This window comes from Falco peregrinus, chromosome 11, assembly GCF_023634155.1.
Source record: "Falco peregrinus isolate bFalPer1 chromosome 11, bFalPer1.pri, whole genome shotgun sequence".
In the NCBI taxonomy this organism is placed as follows: Eukaryota; Metazoa; Chordata; class Aves; order Falconiformes; family Falconidae; genus Falco; species Falco peregrinus.
In genome coordinates this window covers 23,371,378-23,384,193 of record NC_073731.1, presented here as the reverse complement: position 1 = coordinate 23,384,193, position 12,816 = coordinate 23,371,378, and the positions used below count along the sequence as shown (strand labels likewise).

General features: G+C 38.2%; 1 protein-coding gene across 2 annotated transcripts in view; it reads right to left on the bottom strand.

The window, feature by feature from the left end:
• The window catches only part of KCNK2 (potassium two pore domain channel subfamily K member 2), a 104,300-nt gene that overhangs the window by 23,032 nt on the left and 68,452 nt on the right, over nt 1-12,816 (bottom strand). For both annotated transcript variants that reach the window (XM_027788645.2, XM_027788646.2), the window contains exons 4-5: nt 5,730-5,890; nt 2,228-2,414 (exon numbers count right to left, since the gene is read on the bottom strand). In XM_027788645.2, coding sequence (XP_027644446.1) covers nt 2,228-2,414; nt 5,730-5,890 — 348 coding nt within the window. The remainder of the gene's footprint in view (nt 1-2,227; nt 2,415-5,729; nt 5,891-12,816) is intronic.

The window sequence follows — 12,816 nt, the reverse complement described above, 5'->3', positions numbered from 1 at the left end:
TTTTCTTCAAATAGCTTAGTATTTACGCACAGTGATGACTGTAAGCTTCCACAATGCAAAGCACAGCCAATGAATACCTTAAATAAAAAAATAATCTGAAAAATAGTTAACTAATTAATTATGTATTGGAATGACAGGAAAACAAATAGACCTTTTTGAAAAAAATACTCAAATTATGGCAGATGACTTGAAGGATGTCAGTCCACACAAAAATGATAATATTTGTCAACTTCATCTCTGACAAAATACAGTCCAGCAGCAATGTTAACCTCCCAGTTATGATGGACATAGTCATCTAACCCTGTTCTCTTGAGCATCATCTCTGCAAGTACAAATCCAATTCCCGCTCACTAAGTCAATAACATATTACAGTACAAATCCAAGCCTTGTGCATGTTGCTCTAAAAGAAAACACAAAACATTCATGATATTTTGACATCATACATTTACAGTGGAACTTTAAAATAAGTGTATACAAAGTGAATAGTAAAAGGCTATAAGCTATAGAACCATGTAATTCAAGGGCATTCTCTAGAAAGTGGTTTCTGGTAAAATTGAGAAACAGGCACAAATGTAAGAACAAATTATGATATCAAGTGGTCTACAAATAGAAAAATCTGTGGAAATTTATAATGAGAGTAATGATGAATGTACTCAGTGTTCTAGTTAGAGCCAAGTGGGCCATTTCACATAATGTTTTACAGTAAATATAACCAGGCTTTTATGCACTATTATTTTTATTCCCTGACATACAGGTACCCCTCAGGAACTGAAGTCTAAAACACCCAGACTCTTGGCTTGGAAACAGCATACATTTTTTATTTGGTGCTAGTTAGAATCTGACCAGAATCACAAATTCCCAAAGACAAAATGGAAATAAGAAAAACAATATGGGAAAGGAAAAGGGAAAAACCAGTGAGAGACATTCAAAAGAAATATGGAAGCATCACAAAAAAACTATGTAAAAGTCCAAATAAATTTCATTTGCTGTTTTACACTCCAGTTCTATAATTTATAAGAATCTTTGGCAACTCCTCATGTAGCATTTGTTTTTTCAACAGCTTGCATAACTATCTTCAACACTAACTAAATTCAGCCCCCTTTTACCCAGATCCTTTATGAATGTGCCAAACAGTTCAGACTTCAGAAGTCTCTGTGGGACCTCATTAAGCTGAAAAACTTTTGCAAGCAACAAGACAGTAACATCGCTGCCATCAAGGCAAACGTCAGGCAGGCCTGCAAGTCACTAGGAGGAGCTACTCAGCCTCCTCACCTTGGTGCACTTGACTCATGCAACACCTGTGGCTACAGACAGGACACAGAAGGAGCCCACACCACGTGGATGTCTACAAGAAACCGTTCCCCCTTGCAGAGCGGCTCACTAACAGCAGCCCAGCATTGCTGTCCTCCTTTGCTACCTCTGCCTCACGCAGAGCTCAGAGGTGGGAGAGAAGCATCTCGTTAAAGAGATGATGGTGCTGCATCAGAAGCGTAAGATCAGTCTGAAGAAAGCAAGTCTCTGACTCAGAGCACAAAGCTCCGAATGTCTAGTCCTCTAAACACATCACTGATTCTGATCAGCAGGCTTTCTCAACACAGACAACGCATACTTACTCCATCCTATTCTGAGAAGTGGTCCGACACCTTTGAACACCTTTTCAAGAAAAAATTGATGCAGAGAATTGGCCCAAGCTTTTTTAACCTTGGTTTGCCAAAATCATTTGCAACCAATTCCATTCTGGTTAATAGAATCATAGAAGTTGGACATGTTATCTATGAGTCCCATGGATAAATGCGTACATAACAAAGGAAAGAAAGCAGGATCTAACAGCAACAGAGACATCTCAATGGCAGAAACAGCTCAGGAACAACACTTCAAAAGCAAGATGTGCACACAAAAAATATGTCATATAAGTTCACAGGGTAAGACATTTCAAGCAACTCCAGCTGAAAAAAAAATATATATATTCAGCAGACTAATATATCATATTAATTCTTGCACTTCATTCAATCTGTAAGAATAAAAAATTTCCTAAAAATTAAGTAAAGCATCTTTTAACAGTACAGGAGAAGAACAAAGGCAGTATGCAGAGATTGGCACCACGCACTTCACTGCCCCATCTCCTGTCTCTCGCCTGCCACATGATCCAGGGTGAGGGGGCACCACAGATGTGTGTGTGCCAAAATAATGCAAAATAGTATAAGACAAAGTTATGAGAAAATCTTACCTGCAACATAGTCACCAAAGCCAATAGTAGTTAAAGTGATAACCACAAAGTAAATTGCATCTAGTGTGCTCCAGCCTTCTATGTGCTTGAATATAACTGCAGGAAGAGCAACAAACAGCACGCAGCCAAACAGTATGAATATTATTGTTGAAATTATGCGAATCTTTGTCTGACTCACATTCCATTTCTGCAAAGGGAAGGGGAAAGAGAGGGAAACCATCGTTAATAAAACTGCAGTACTGTACAGAAGCATCTATCATCCACAGTGAGCACTACGTTGCTCAAGAGGACAAACAGGAAAAATCAAAGCAGGGTTTTATTTTGAAAGTGTTTTCAAGGCAAACATGACTATCCTAGGAAGCATTTGCCAGCAGGAAAAGCAGAACAAGGGCGAACTCTTCTTGTGGCCATATTTGTGATCTGGCTGAGTGGCATGTGTAGCATGATCAGCTATCAGCGAATGCTAGTTTTGAGTGGGGGCCAGCTATTTGAGTGAGCTTCAAGTAGTGTTTGCACCTGCAATGTGTGTACTTTTGTGCACCCACAAATGACTGAATAAAAATAAAAAAAGGTGAATTGTAACCATACAGTTCTCTCTACTCAAGTAACTGAACAGAACCACAAAAGATAGAGCTGGAAGGGATGTGAAGAGACCTTTTCCAAACCTGCCCCAAGACAAAAACAACCCCACCTAAGCCCCTGCAGACACATCACTGGCCAGGCCACGTGTGATCATGCTTAACTGTTCTTGTCAAAGTTTTCCTAATGCTTAATCTGTATCTCACCTCCTTCAGCTGAAGTCTACTATTTATGATCTTATCCAAGGCAAACAAAAAAACTGCTACTTTTCTTTTTCCAGCAGACTTTTACAGGTGTTTTCATTCAATCCTATGTTCTTTAGACCAAAATAAATTGATTTCTTTCAGCCTTTCTTCACCTGTCTATTCTTGTTACTATCCCTTGGCTCCAGCAAATTAATCCATATTTCATTAGGTGTTGTACTCAAAGCTAGATATAAAAGAATACCACAAAATAGAATGGAAGGATCCTTTGCCTATTTACACGCCTATTTATACTTCCCACTATGAAGTATGCTTTTTCACAGCACTATGACATTAACTCATGTTAGCATATGAGCCCCTAGAGTACTCAGAACATTTCTACAAAATTGCACCCAGACAGCTGTTTCCCGATATGTAATTGTGTATTTTATTATTGCTTCATATAGTACTTGGAATTTGTCCTTCTTGAATTGAATCCTCTATATTCAGACCGTTCCTCAAAATTTTGCAAGATCATTTTGAATTGTAATTCTGTCCTCCAGCTTTCAGACCTCTCCCCAGCTTGAGATACTCTGTAGATTTAATGAACCAAGTCCTTTATCTGTTGCGTAAGCCATCAATGCTATCTTTTAAACTGTACCAAAGCTAGAACCACACCACTTCAAAGTCCTATTTGACATGCCCTGACAATCTGACATTTTTCCAAAGAGTTTTCCATCCACCCAAAGCATGTTGGTTCAGCTTAACAAGGGAATGCACAAAACTGGAAACTTTCACAAAAGGAGACGAAAAATTAAATGAGACTGTTCACAAGACGTGTTTTCTTGTATTTTAAGTTTGGTGCCTATGGAAATAGTGTTTTACAGTCAGCACGACCAAGGTCCAGCTTTTGTAACTCAAATCACAGTAGTAATTTGGGTTATGGCAACATGAAATTCCCTGCTCTGACCCATCAATGTCTCCCAGTTCTTTTTTTGGAAAACCAGTAAACAGAACAAGGGGGTGTTCCAACTGCCACGTATAGATCAGTCTTTTCATTCAGATATTGGCAAAAAGGGGCAAGATGCTGCTTTTTATGTTGGGGCATTCTTGGTGTAGGGGTACATCAATTAAAAAAAAAAAAAAACAAAACCAAACACAAACAAAAAGGAAACCATTACTCCTAAGAGCAACAGGCCGAGAGACACACAGATTGGTCTCAAAACTTCTGTACTTTCAAGCAAAAAAAAAAATTCAGTTATAAAAACCAGAAAGGATAAAAATAAAATGTTCTTATGGAATGTTCTTGCCTTTTTTTTTTTAGGCAAATCTCAATGGAAATGGATGTTATTCACCAGTACCTTGTCTGAACTTGAACTGATGTTTCAGAGTCAAAAATATCTGCTTTTTCTTAAAAAGCTTTCAAGCTTGTATTTACCTATTGCATAAGGCTACTCAGCACAGCCCCAGTTTACTTTGCTTCAGAAATAAAGCCATGGCAGACCCCTTCTATATGGAAAAGGTGTCCTGCTTGCAAGATTAGGGCTTGCTGCAGAAAAATAATTCTTTTAACATTTGCAAACAGCTACAAAGTCAGGCTGCTTACTAAGTATTCACTGGATATGACACATTCTACATATCAAAAAGACAAACGGTATTTCACCCATGTTTCAACATTTTGTAATAGTTAAACCTATAACATTTTAATAAAAGGTTAATAAACCACCTAAATAATTAATTTTATTAAGTTTCATTATGCCATTTATTCCATGCTTCAAAAATCTCAGTAAATATATTTTTAATAACTGCATAGGTAAAATAAAACCTTAATAGTTGTTTCTGTGTATGAAACGGTTATTTTTATATTATATAATTATAAATTAAGGTCCTCTGCCAGAATTCAAGGCATCTGGCTGTTCAGAACGACTGGCTATGGCTGAATTTTATCAGTATGTGCACAAGCTTCTAGCCCATATGACAGGTGAAGCCGTGTCACTTTGCATGAATAATTAAAGATTGGTAGCTAAAAAAATGAACAGCACAGACCTGAAGGCTGTGCTAAGCAGTTTAGCAGAAAAGGCTGGAAATACCTTAAACCACAGAACATCCTACAGCCTAGTGAGACCACAAAGAGGAGTCCAATGTCAGAGCAGCACCAACAGGCTCTGGACTGTTTAGGCTGTCCTGCTCCTGTGAATACCCAAAGCTTTAGTCACCTACAGACCCGTAAATCTGGAAATGTAGGTGTGTACAGACTGTAAATATTTCCTCAGGTATGATGTCACCTGAGTAGAGATTTTAAGAACTGTGATTTTAGAGACTAACACCAAATATCTTCTGTGAATCAGCTCAAAGTAGCAGCAGTAACTTCACACGTTACCCCCCACAGCTCCCCTCTTCCATCTCTCCAAGTCACTGATTTCCTATCACAATCTATATGAAAACCTTTAAAGGTAAACATCACAGCAAACTTAACAGTATTGTAAGGGCAAAGCAAAAAAAGTATTTTGGATCTTGTTCATCTTCCTAACCATAAATACTGTAAAAAATGTTGGGCTTCATCCAGTTCTCAATTAGAGCTGTTCAATAACATGTCTAGACTTCAAAGTTTTTCCTTCCTTTTGCTATACATGGTTACAATGATAAGCTATATCCTGGGTTTTTATAGACTTTTCATTTCACTTGTTAACTTCAAAGCAACAAGCAGCAAGAATAACAGATGAGGCAGTCAGTATACTCACAACAAAGGTATCTTCTACTTTGGCAATTCCTTTTCCAAAGATTGTCCCTAGTTGATCTCCAACACCAGCCAACAGAAAACCAAACAGAGGAATTCCCAATAAGGCATAGATGATACAGAATATCTTTCCACCTTGTGTGCGTGGGGAGATGTTTCCAAAGCCTAAATTAACAAACTTGAGATGTTCAAGAAGTTACATATATGTTACCTTACACATTTTAAAAGGACAGCAGGGACAGAACAGTTAAACACAGGTCCTTACTAGGTTAACCATATGACACAGCAAACATTGTGGAAAATCAAAGTGTAGGTCATACAGTCCTCTCTGAGCTAAAATTAAACTGCTGCACAATTCACCCACTTATTTTATATTGTATGTATACCTGGAGAATAAAAACTTTCCCAGAGATTTTTTTATTGTTGTTTTGTTGTTTGGTTTTGGGGTTTTTTGGTTGTTTGGTTTTTTTTTTTTTAATAAGCGACAGCTTTTCTTATCTATTACATGTAGTTAGTACCAATTGGTTAAGCTATGCGTTAGCCTCTGCTACCTGGAAATGTCCATTACTGGCCTCGTAATCAGCAGGCTGCAGTACCTGTCAGCAAGACACAATTATCTTTCAGATGTGCTGTGTTTCAAAGTGAAGCAGCCTGAAAAAAAACACCTTGGATAAGCAAAACAGGGATTTCTAGCATAAATGGGACTGCTTAGATAGAGTCTTCGTTATTAAAGGCTTCGGTTCTTTCAGTCTTGCAAACAAAGCTTAGAGAGACAGTTTACAGCTCACAGCTCTGTCCATTTGAAAGTGACAATCATTTTGTCTTCACTGGCTTGTGTAAAAGAGCACCTTGACGTGCCTGTGACATCTCAATTGCTGCTGGTGCACTTAGACCGGAGAAACCAAAATACAAAGGGCACCGGCCCCGACACCTGTGAAACCCCCTCCAATGCATCTCCCAGGAGTCGTATTTTAAGGAAATGGCAAGGTCCCCAAGGCAGAACCCTACAGACAAGTTTCATGAGCATCAGTCCTAATTCAAAAGCTTTTCCCCTCCAAAAGATCACTGATGTTTTGGGGGAGCAGCAGCAGTAACACCACAACATTTCTTACATTGTTTCACTTTTCAGCACAACAATATGCACTTCAAAGGAGGCCAGAGGAAGAACTTGTCAGAAAAACGTTTATTTTCCACAGAGAGAATAAACAAAATCATTTTGTTTGTTTTTGATTACATTTTGCTGGGAAAAATATCTTCCATAAATAAGAAGCAAGATATTTTAGCAAGTAATTGAGAAATTTGTTTCTTAGTGTCTTAAACTTAGCGTGAGATATGTTCCATATACACAAAAAACATTCAACGAAAATCCACTTTTCCTCTGAAAAAGCTGATAGACAAATATTATCAGCTCTATTGAGAGCTTGCAAAGTAGTTTTCTTTTTTAGAGCTCAGTATTTTTGCACAATGTGTCTGTAAGCTTCTACGATTTAATGAATATCTTAACTATTTACCAGAGTTCGTATTTAACCATTTGGAGCATGTTGATTTAACATAATTTTTCCTTTATGAAACCTATTATCTTAATTTTTGGTTCTGCTCTCATGTAGGTAAGCTATAACAAAGCTCTGTTGTCAAAACAGCTTCTTCCTTCCAGTACACAGGAGACAAAGCTGTCCCTCACTCAATTTCATTAATATAAAAATAGACACAATTAAGAATATATTTTATCCCTAGATACTTTGCCCCAGTATCAGCTTCCAGATAGTAATTGTGTAAATAATTAAAGTTGATAGAGTTCAGTTAGAATAAAAAAAAAGTTGATACTGAAATTTTCCCCAAATCATGACTAATAAAGCCTGTCAAACTAAAAAAAAAAAAAAAAATAAAAAAGTTACGGGAAATATCATCAATTACCAGTTCTGGAATCCTCCAGCTTTGTAAGTTTTCCCTCTACTAATATAAATGAAAAAAAGTCTGACTCTGGTAAGTGGAAAAAAGTGACAGCACTTTTAGACCAACCTAGCATCCTTCCCTAACCCAGAGCAAAGGCTAAAATTACTGATTGTTATAATTCAGGAAATTTCAACTCCACCGAGTTCTCTCTCTCCCTTCATGCATCAAGCAGAAGAGACCCTTGAGTTTTAAAATAAAATTAGCTCATCACCAACCAAAAAGGGACAAGCAGTCCCAAGCTACCCTGTTTTTATAAACATGCCTGTTTGTGCATCAACAGGAGCTTGAATAGTTCCAGGGTATAATTCCTGAGGGGTCTTAATGCAATTCAGAATCAGGGGTCTGGATAGACCAGAATTATAGAGCTTGTACTAGGGCATTTGGAAATAGCTTTTTTTTTGTTGTTTTTGGTTTAAGAACTGTATTTGCTTGCTTTACAAAAGCAGTGTCTTGTAATGGTGACAAAATACCAGCCCAGTGAAGCACACACCAAGCAGGCAGTTTGCTCTTGGCTTCATAAAGCAAACTGGCATTCTCTGTGCATCCCACAGCTATTACAGAGACAATTGCTGTGCAGCACACTTCTCATCTGCTGCTAATTGGTATCAGGACACAAAGTTCATGTTCAGCTCCGTGTATCCTCCTCCCTAAATCAGAGTCATGTCTTGCTCAAGAAAAGGATGTTATCTCCCTTCTACACTCGCAAATTCTTGCTTTTCATCCTGAAAAGTGACAAACGCTTTCTTCCATAAACAAGAAAGATCTTGTATTATTAACTATACTTTTTAAAAAATCTCACACGTTACTGGATAAAATAATACTCCCAACAGGTAGTAGTTTATCTCTGTCCAGACGCTCACTGCACATAATACAAACCATGGAGCTCTCATGATAGGACATGTAATTTAGTGAACTGATCTGCCAAGGGGTTTCCATCATACATAAATCATATTTCCTACAGTGTCATGTTTTGTAAGTCTGCTGCTGTACACCACAGCCTACTCTGGGTTACACAAGTTGTCCTTACATCCTACTCTCTCTGTTTCTCCGGTGAAAAGCTAATCCATCATTTATGCAATGGGAGAGGAAATGTATTTATATTTCATATGGTTGATGTAATTCCTGAGGGTTTTGTCTCAGAAAAGTATTATTGCTTGCTTTAAAAGAAAAAAAAAAAATAAAGAGGAAGAATTGTGCTGCTAGGTAAAACCCAAGGAAAACTTCATTTCGGGCACTGTGCTTGGAGAGGAGCACATGGCCACAGGAATGCCAGCCACCATGTATCCCTGTGCACCATGCAGCTCTTCTCCACATGCAGGGTAGGAACGCCTGGTACTGCTGCAGCATCCCCTGGCACGGTGTTGTCACTTCAGAGTTCCCACTCCTGCTCCAGGGGCCAGCACGAAGTCTGCCTAGGACTGACTGAGAAACCTCAGGGAATCAGGTTCTGCCACCTCTTCCCCTCCGCAAGCTGCTCGCCTCGAAGGGACGGTGCACACTGCAGTCCTACAGGCTGCCCCGGCGCCTCGGTTACTCTTCTCACCTTCAGCAGTCCTGTGCAGCTTTTCTATTCCTCTGTTTCTACTAAGCTAACTGATTGTAGTTCCTACAAATAGTTGGTTCCCCATTACAACCAATACACTTATTTTTGAACATGGAAATGAACAAAGCACTTGATTTAAATTTGCTAAATTTATCAGAAAGTTTCCGTCAAAGAGCTTTTAACCAACGCTATCTGCGATGAACAGCACAAAATTTAACTCACAGCACAGGACCAGTTTCACTCAAGATAATGCCAGTGCTGGTTTCAGACTGTCCTTCCCCAGTACACCCTCCCCATCTCGCTTCCTAGTTTCGCCAAAGCACGGTTCGCTTCCTAGTTTCACCAAATCCCTTTCATGTCCTGCTAGCTGCTTAGCATGCCTTTAATGCCCAAAGGACTTTGTGCATTTAGAATACGTTGTCTCTGACAAGCAGCTGTGGACACGAAATGCATTTTAGAAGGAGCTTCCAGTAACCCCTTTGTGAATTAAGAATAAAAGGCCTTTGTAAGTAGATTGTAACTAATTGCTCCATTCAACAAAATAACATATTCCATGGTTTCAGCTCAAAAACACTTAGAGCCTCCAAGTTTCAAACCAGATTCAAAGGGAAACCTAGTCCCTTTGGTCAGCAGCAGAGATGGAAACAAGGGTATGCTAAGTGAAAGGAAAAAAAAAAACGAAAACCAAACAAACAACTCAAAATGAGACGCTATAGGAACCATTTTTTTTCATGTTCCCTTCTTAAATGTATTAATGTATTTCTTTGAGGATGAAAGCGTCTGTAATACACTTTCTCACCTGAAATAGAATTGCTATTAAGCAGAAATTAGTAACTATGATAACTGCAAATACATTACTGGTTTTTAGCAAAACAATGTTTGAAGTTTGAATTCCCAGTTGAGCTCCCCCTCCCTGCTCCAACCCCATCATGACAAGCAATAGGTTGTATTGCAAATATGGAAAAGTTTGAAAAGCTAGAAATTCTCACACAATTGACAAGACACTTTTGTTCAGATAAGACTGTCTTTGTATTCGAACCTTCCTAAAAAGGAATAATGGCAATTAATTAAAAATAAAAATCTTATTTCTGTTTTAAGAAGATAAAAAGACCCCTTTGCTTTCTAGTTAACTGGTATCTCAGTCTTTCAGAAAGCTCTTTCAAATCCACGTTTTCAAAGTGGAGTTAGAAGAAGAGAGACTCCAAATTATTATATTTTCACAGAAAATTCCTAGACAACACAGAGCATCTACTGAAACTAGCTGGCTGCAACTAAGTATTTCTCATGTGAGAGATTATAGGTGCTTTAAGGAGCTCTAGGACTAGATTTTACTTGCAAAATTGATGGAAAAGTGTGTCACCACTTATGATTCATTTCTATCAAATAGCTCAAGTGGGATTAAAAGGTCTGCAGAAGGTTTGAAACATTTTCTTCCCAAACAAGAAAATGTAAATTCAAATACCAGTAACTATTTTCTCACTGGTTTTGACATACCTCAGATTACAGAAAACATCATTCATCAGGTAGCAAACAAAGGCAAAATTATACCAAAATAGTGTCCTACTTTGAGATATGAGAAACTACTTTCAGCTGTTAAGCTTGGGTATGTGGTCAATGAAACAGTTAAATACTGAAAGACAATTTGGTGAACATGCACACCCTTAATTACATGAAAATGGATAACAGAAACTTGACACTGAGAAGATTGCATAGACTTAAGAGGAAAAGCTGAGCTCCTGGCTGCTGAATCCCACGAGGATGGAGCCAAGTAACGTGGCTGCCATGCCCTCAGCTTCAGCCACCAGACACAGTGTGGGACTGGCAGCTGTTTTGCTGTAGGTTAGCATCCACACTGACTATGCAGCTCAATTACAGTGATTACCCTCTTCAAAGGGCATACACACGTCTTGATACTGAATGCAAAATTGATTTTAAGACATCAAAGGATGCTTTTCCCAACCCCCAAGGAACCATCTGATGAAATCTTTATAAAAGGTACCTTGCTGAATTTCTAGTAGCTAAGATGCTTTTCCCTTTTGGATCACCACTTGGGCTCAGGGGATTACCCTTTAAATGCATGCCCGCCCACTAGTGCCAAGGCAAAGATATACACTAACTCACAGATAAATAAGATATCCCTTTTAGCTAAAATAATGGGCTGGACATCATCATTAAACAAAAAAGCAGTATATGTAACCATAATGGCTACATGGAAATCTCTGCATGCACTGAAGAAATACTAAAACTTGCCTGTGTTTTTACACTGATCCCTTTTCCTTTCCTCCTCTTCACTCCATCCTACACTGAAGTTTGACATGCTTCTGTATGCTTATGTCATGTACTTAAATATTTATTTTTACTTAAATATTCCTGAACACAGTGCAAGAGAATTTGAAGGCTGAATAAGGACAAAGCCTTTCAGATTTCAAGTTTTTTTGCAAGATTATTCAAGATTCTGCAAATCTGAATACTTGGATGAATAGAATATGAATACCCTTGCAGTGAAAGCACAATATTTCTGTGTTACATATATACATTAATTCTTTCACACATGCACATACTACAGGTATACCTTACAGCCATCGCTCACAAGCCTGTGGATCTCATTATGAGTATGCAGCCAGTGCTCCTCCTGCAGTTCTTCAATTTAAAGGTTAAATACTTTTATATACATGCAAGTGATGAAATTGCTGCATTAATCTTGCCGAAGGGCTGTGTGCAGTAACACAGAGGTGAAGGTACCTCTGTTTTAAACTGTGGTCTGCTATCAAACTGAAAATCTCTGCTTTACTAGTCAGGCGTAATTTCTTTATCACTTACTATAGCTCCTAGAAGCCAATTGTTTTTAATAGTTTTACCCAGTCATTTGGGAACCATACTGTCACAAAGTACTGCCATCTACTTAGTATCATTGCTCAGCACAGCACTCCCTTTGGTATTATCTGAATTCTAACCTACAAAATTCTGTTTCTTAGCACTAGTCCATAATTCAGTGTCACAGAAATGTCAGTATATTATTTTGAGATTGTAATGTTCTGGCTCAAGCCTGAAGAGAGACGTTTTATTAAAAAAACTCTCAATTACCAATACCTCTTTTTCAACTATGAATAAGAACAGGAAAACCTAGACTGGCATTAATAAAATGTGTAATAATCAAGAAACAACAAGGCAAAGACTGATCTCCTTTCGGTGGTTTCTTTTCATCTGTGTTCTGTGGGAACAGTAATCAAATCAATAAAACTTCTTTTAAAAGAACAGGCTATAAATATTCATAGAAAATAAGTTTTCTTCAAGTCAAAGGGCTGTGCTGGAGAGGTGAAGGAGCACTGTAAGGAAAGTCTCTGTACGGCTACAGAAGCTGTTGCAGTATTCAATAACTCACATTCAGTTGCTAAGGCAATATCTCCAGGAACTGGGTAATAATTGTTAAAAAGACTTAAAAACTTAAACATCAATTCAGATAGCACTGCTGCCAAGAACAGGTTCTTCATCTCATTCAGCTGTCACTTTGCCCACCGATGAGTAGCTACTTCTCATCAGTAGTAGGACTTCTGTCCCTTTTTCGGATATTTCACTGTTTTCTTGTTATGGCTTG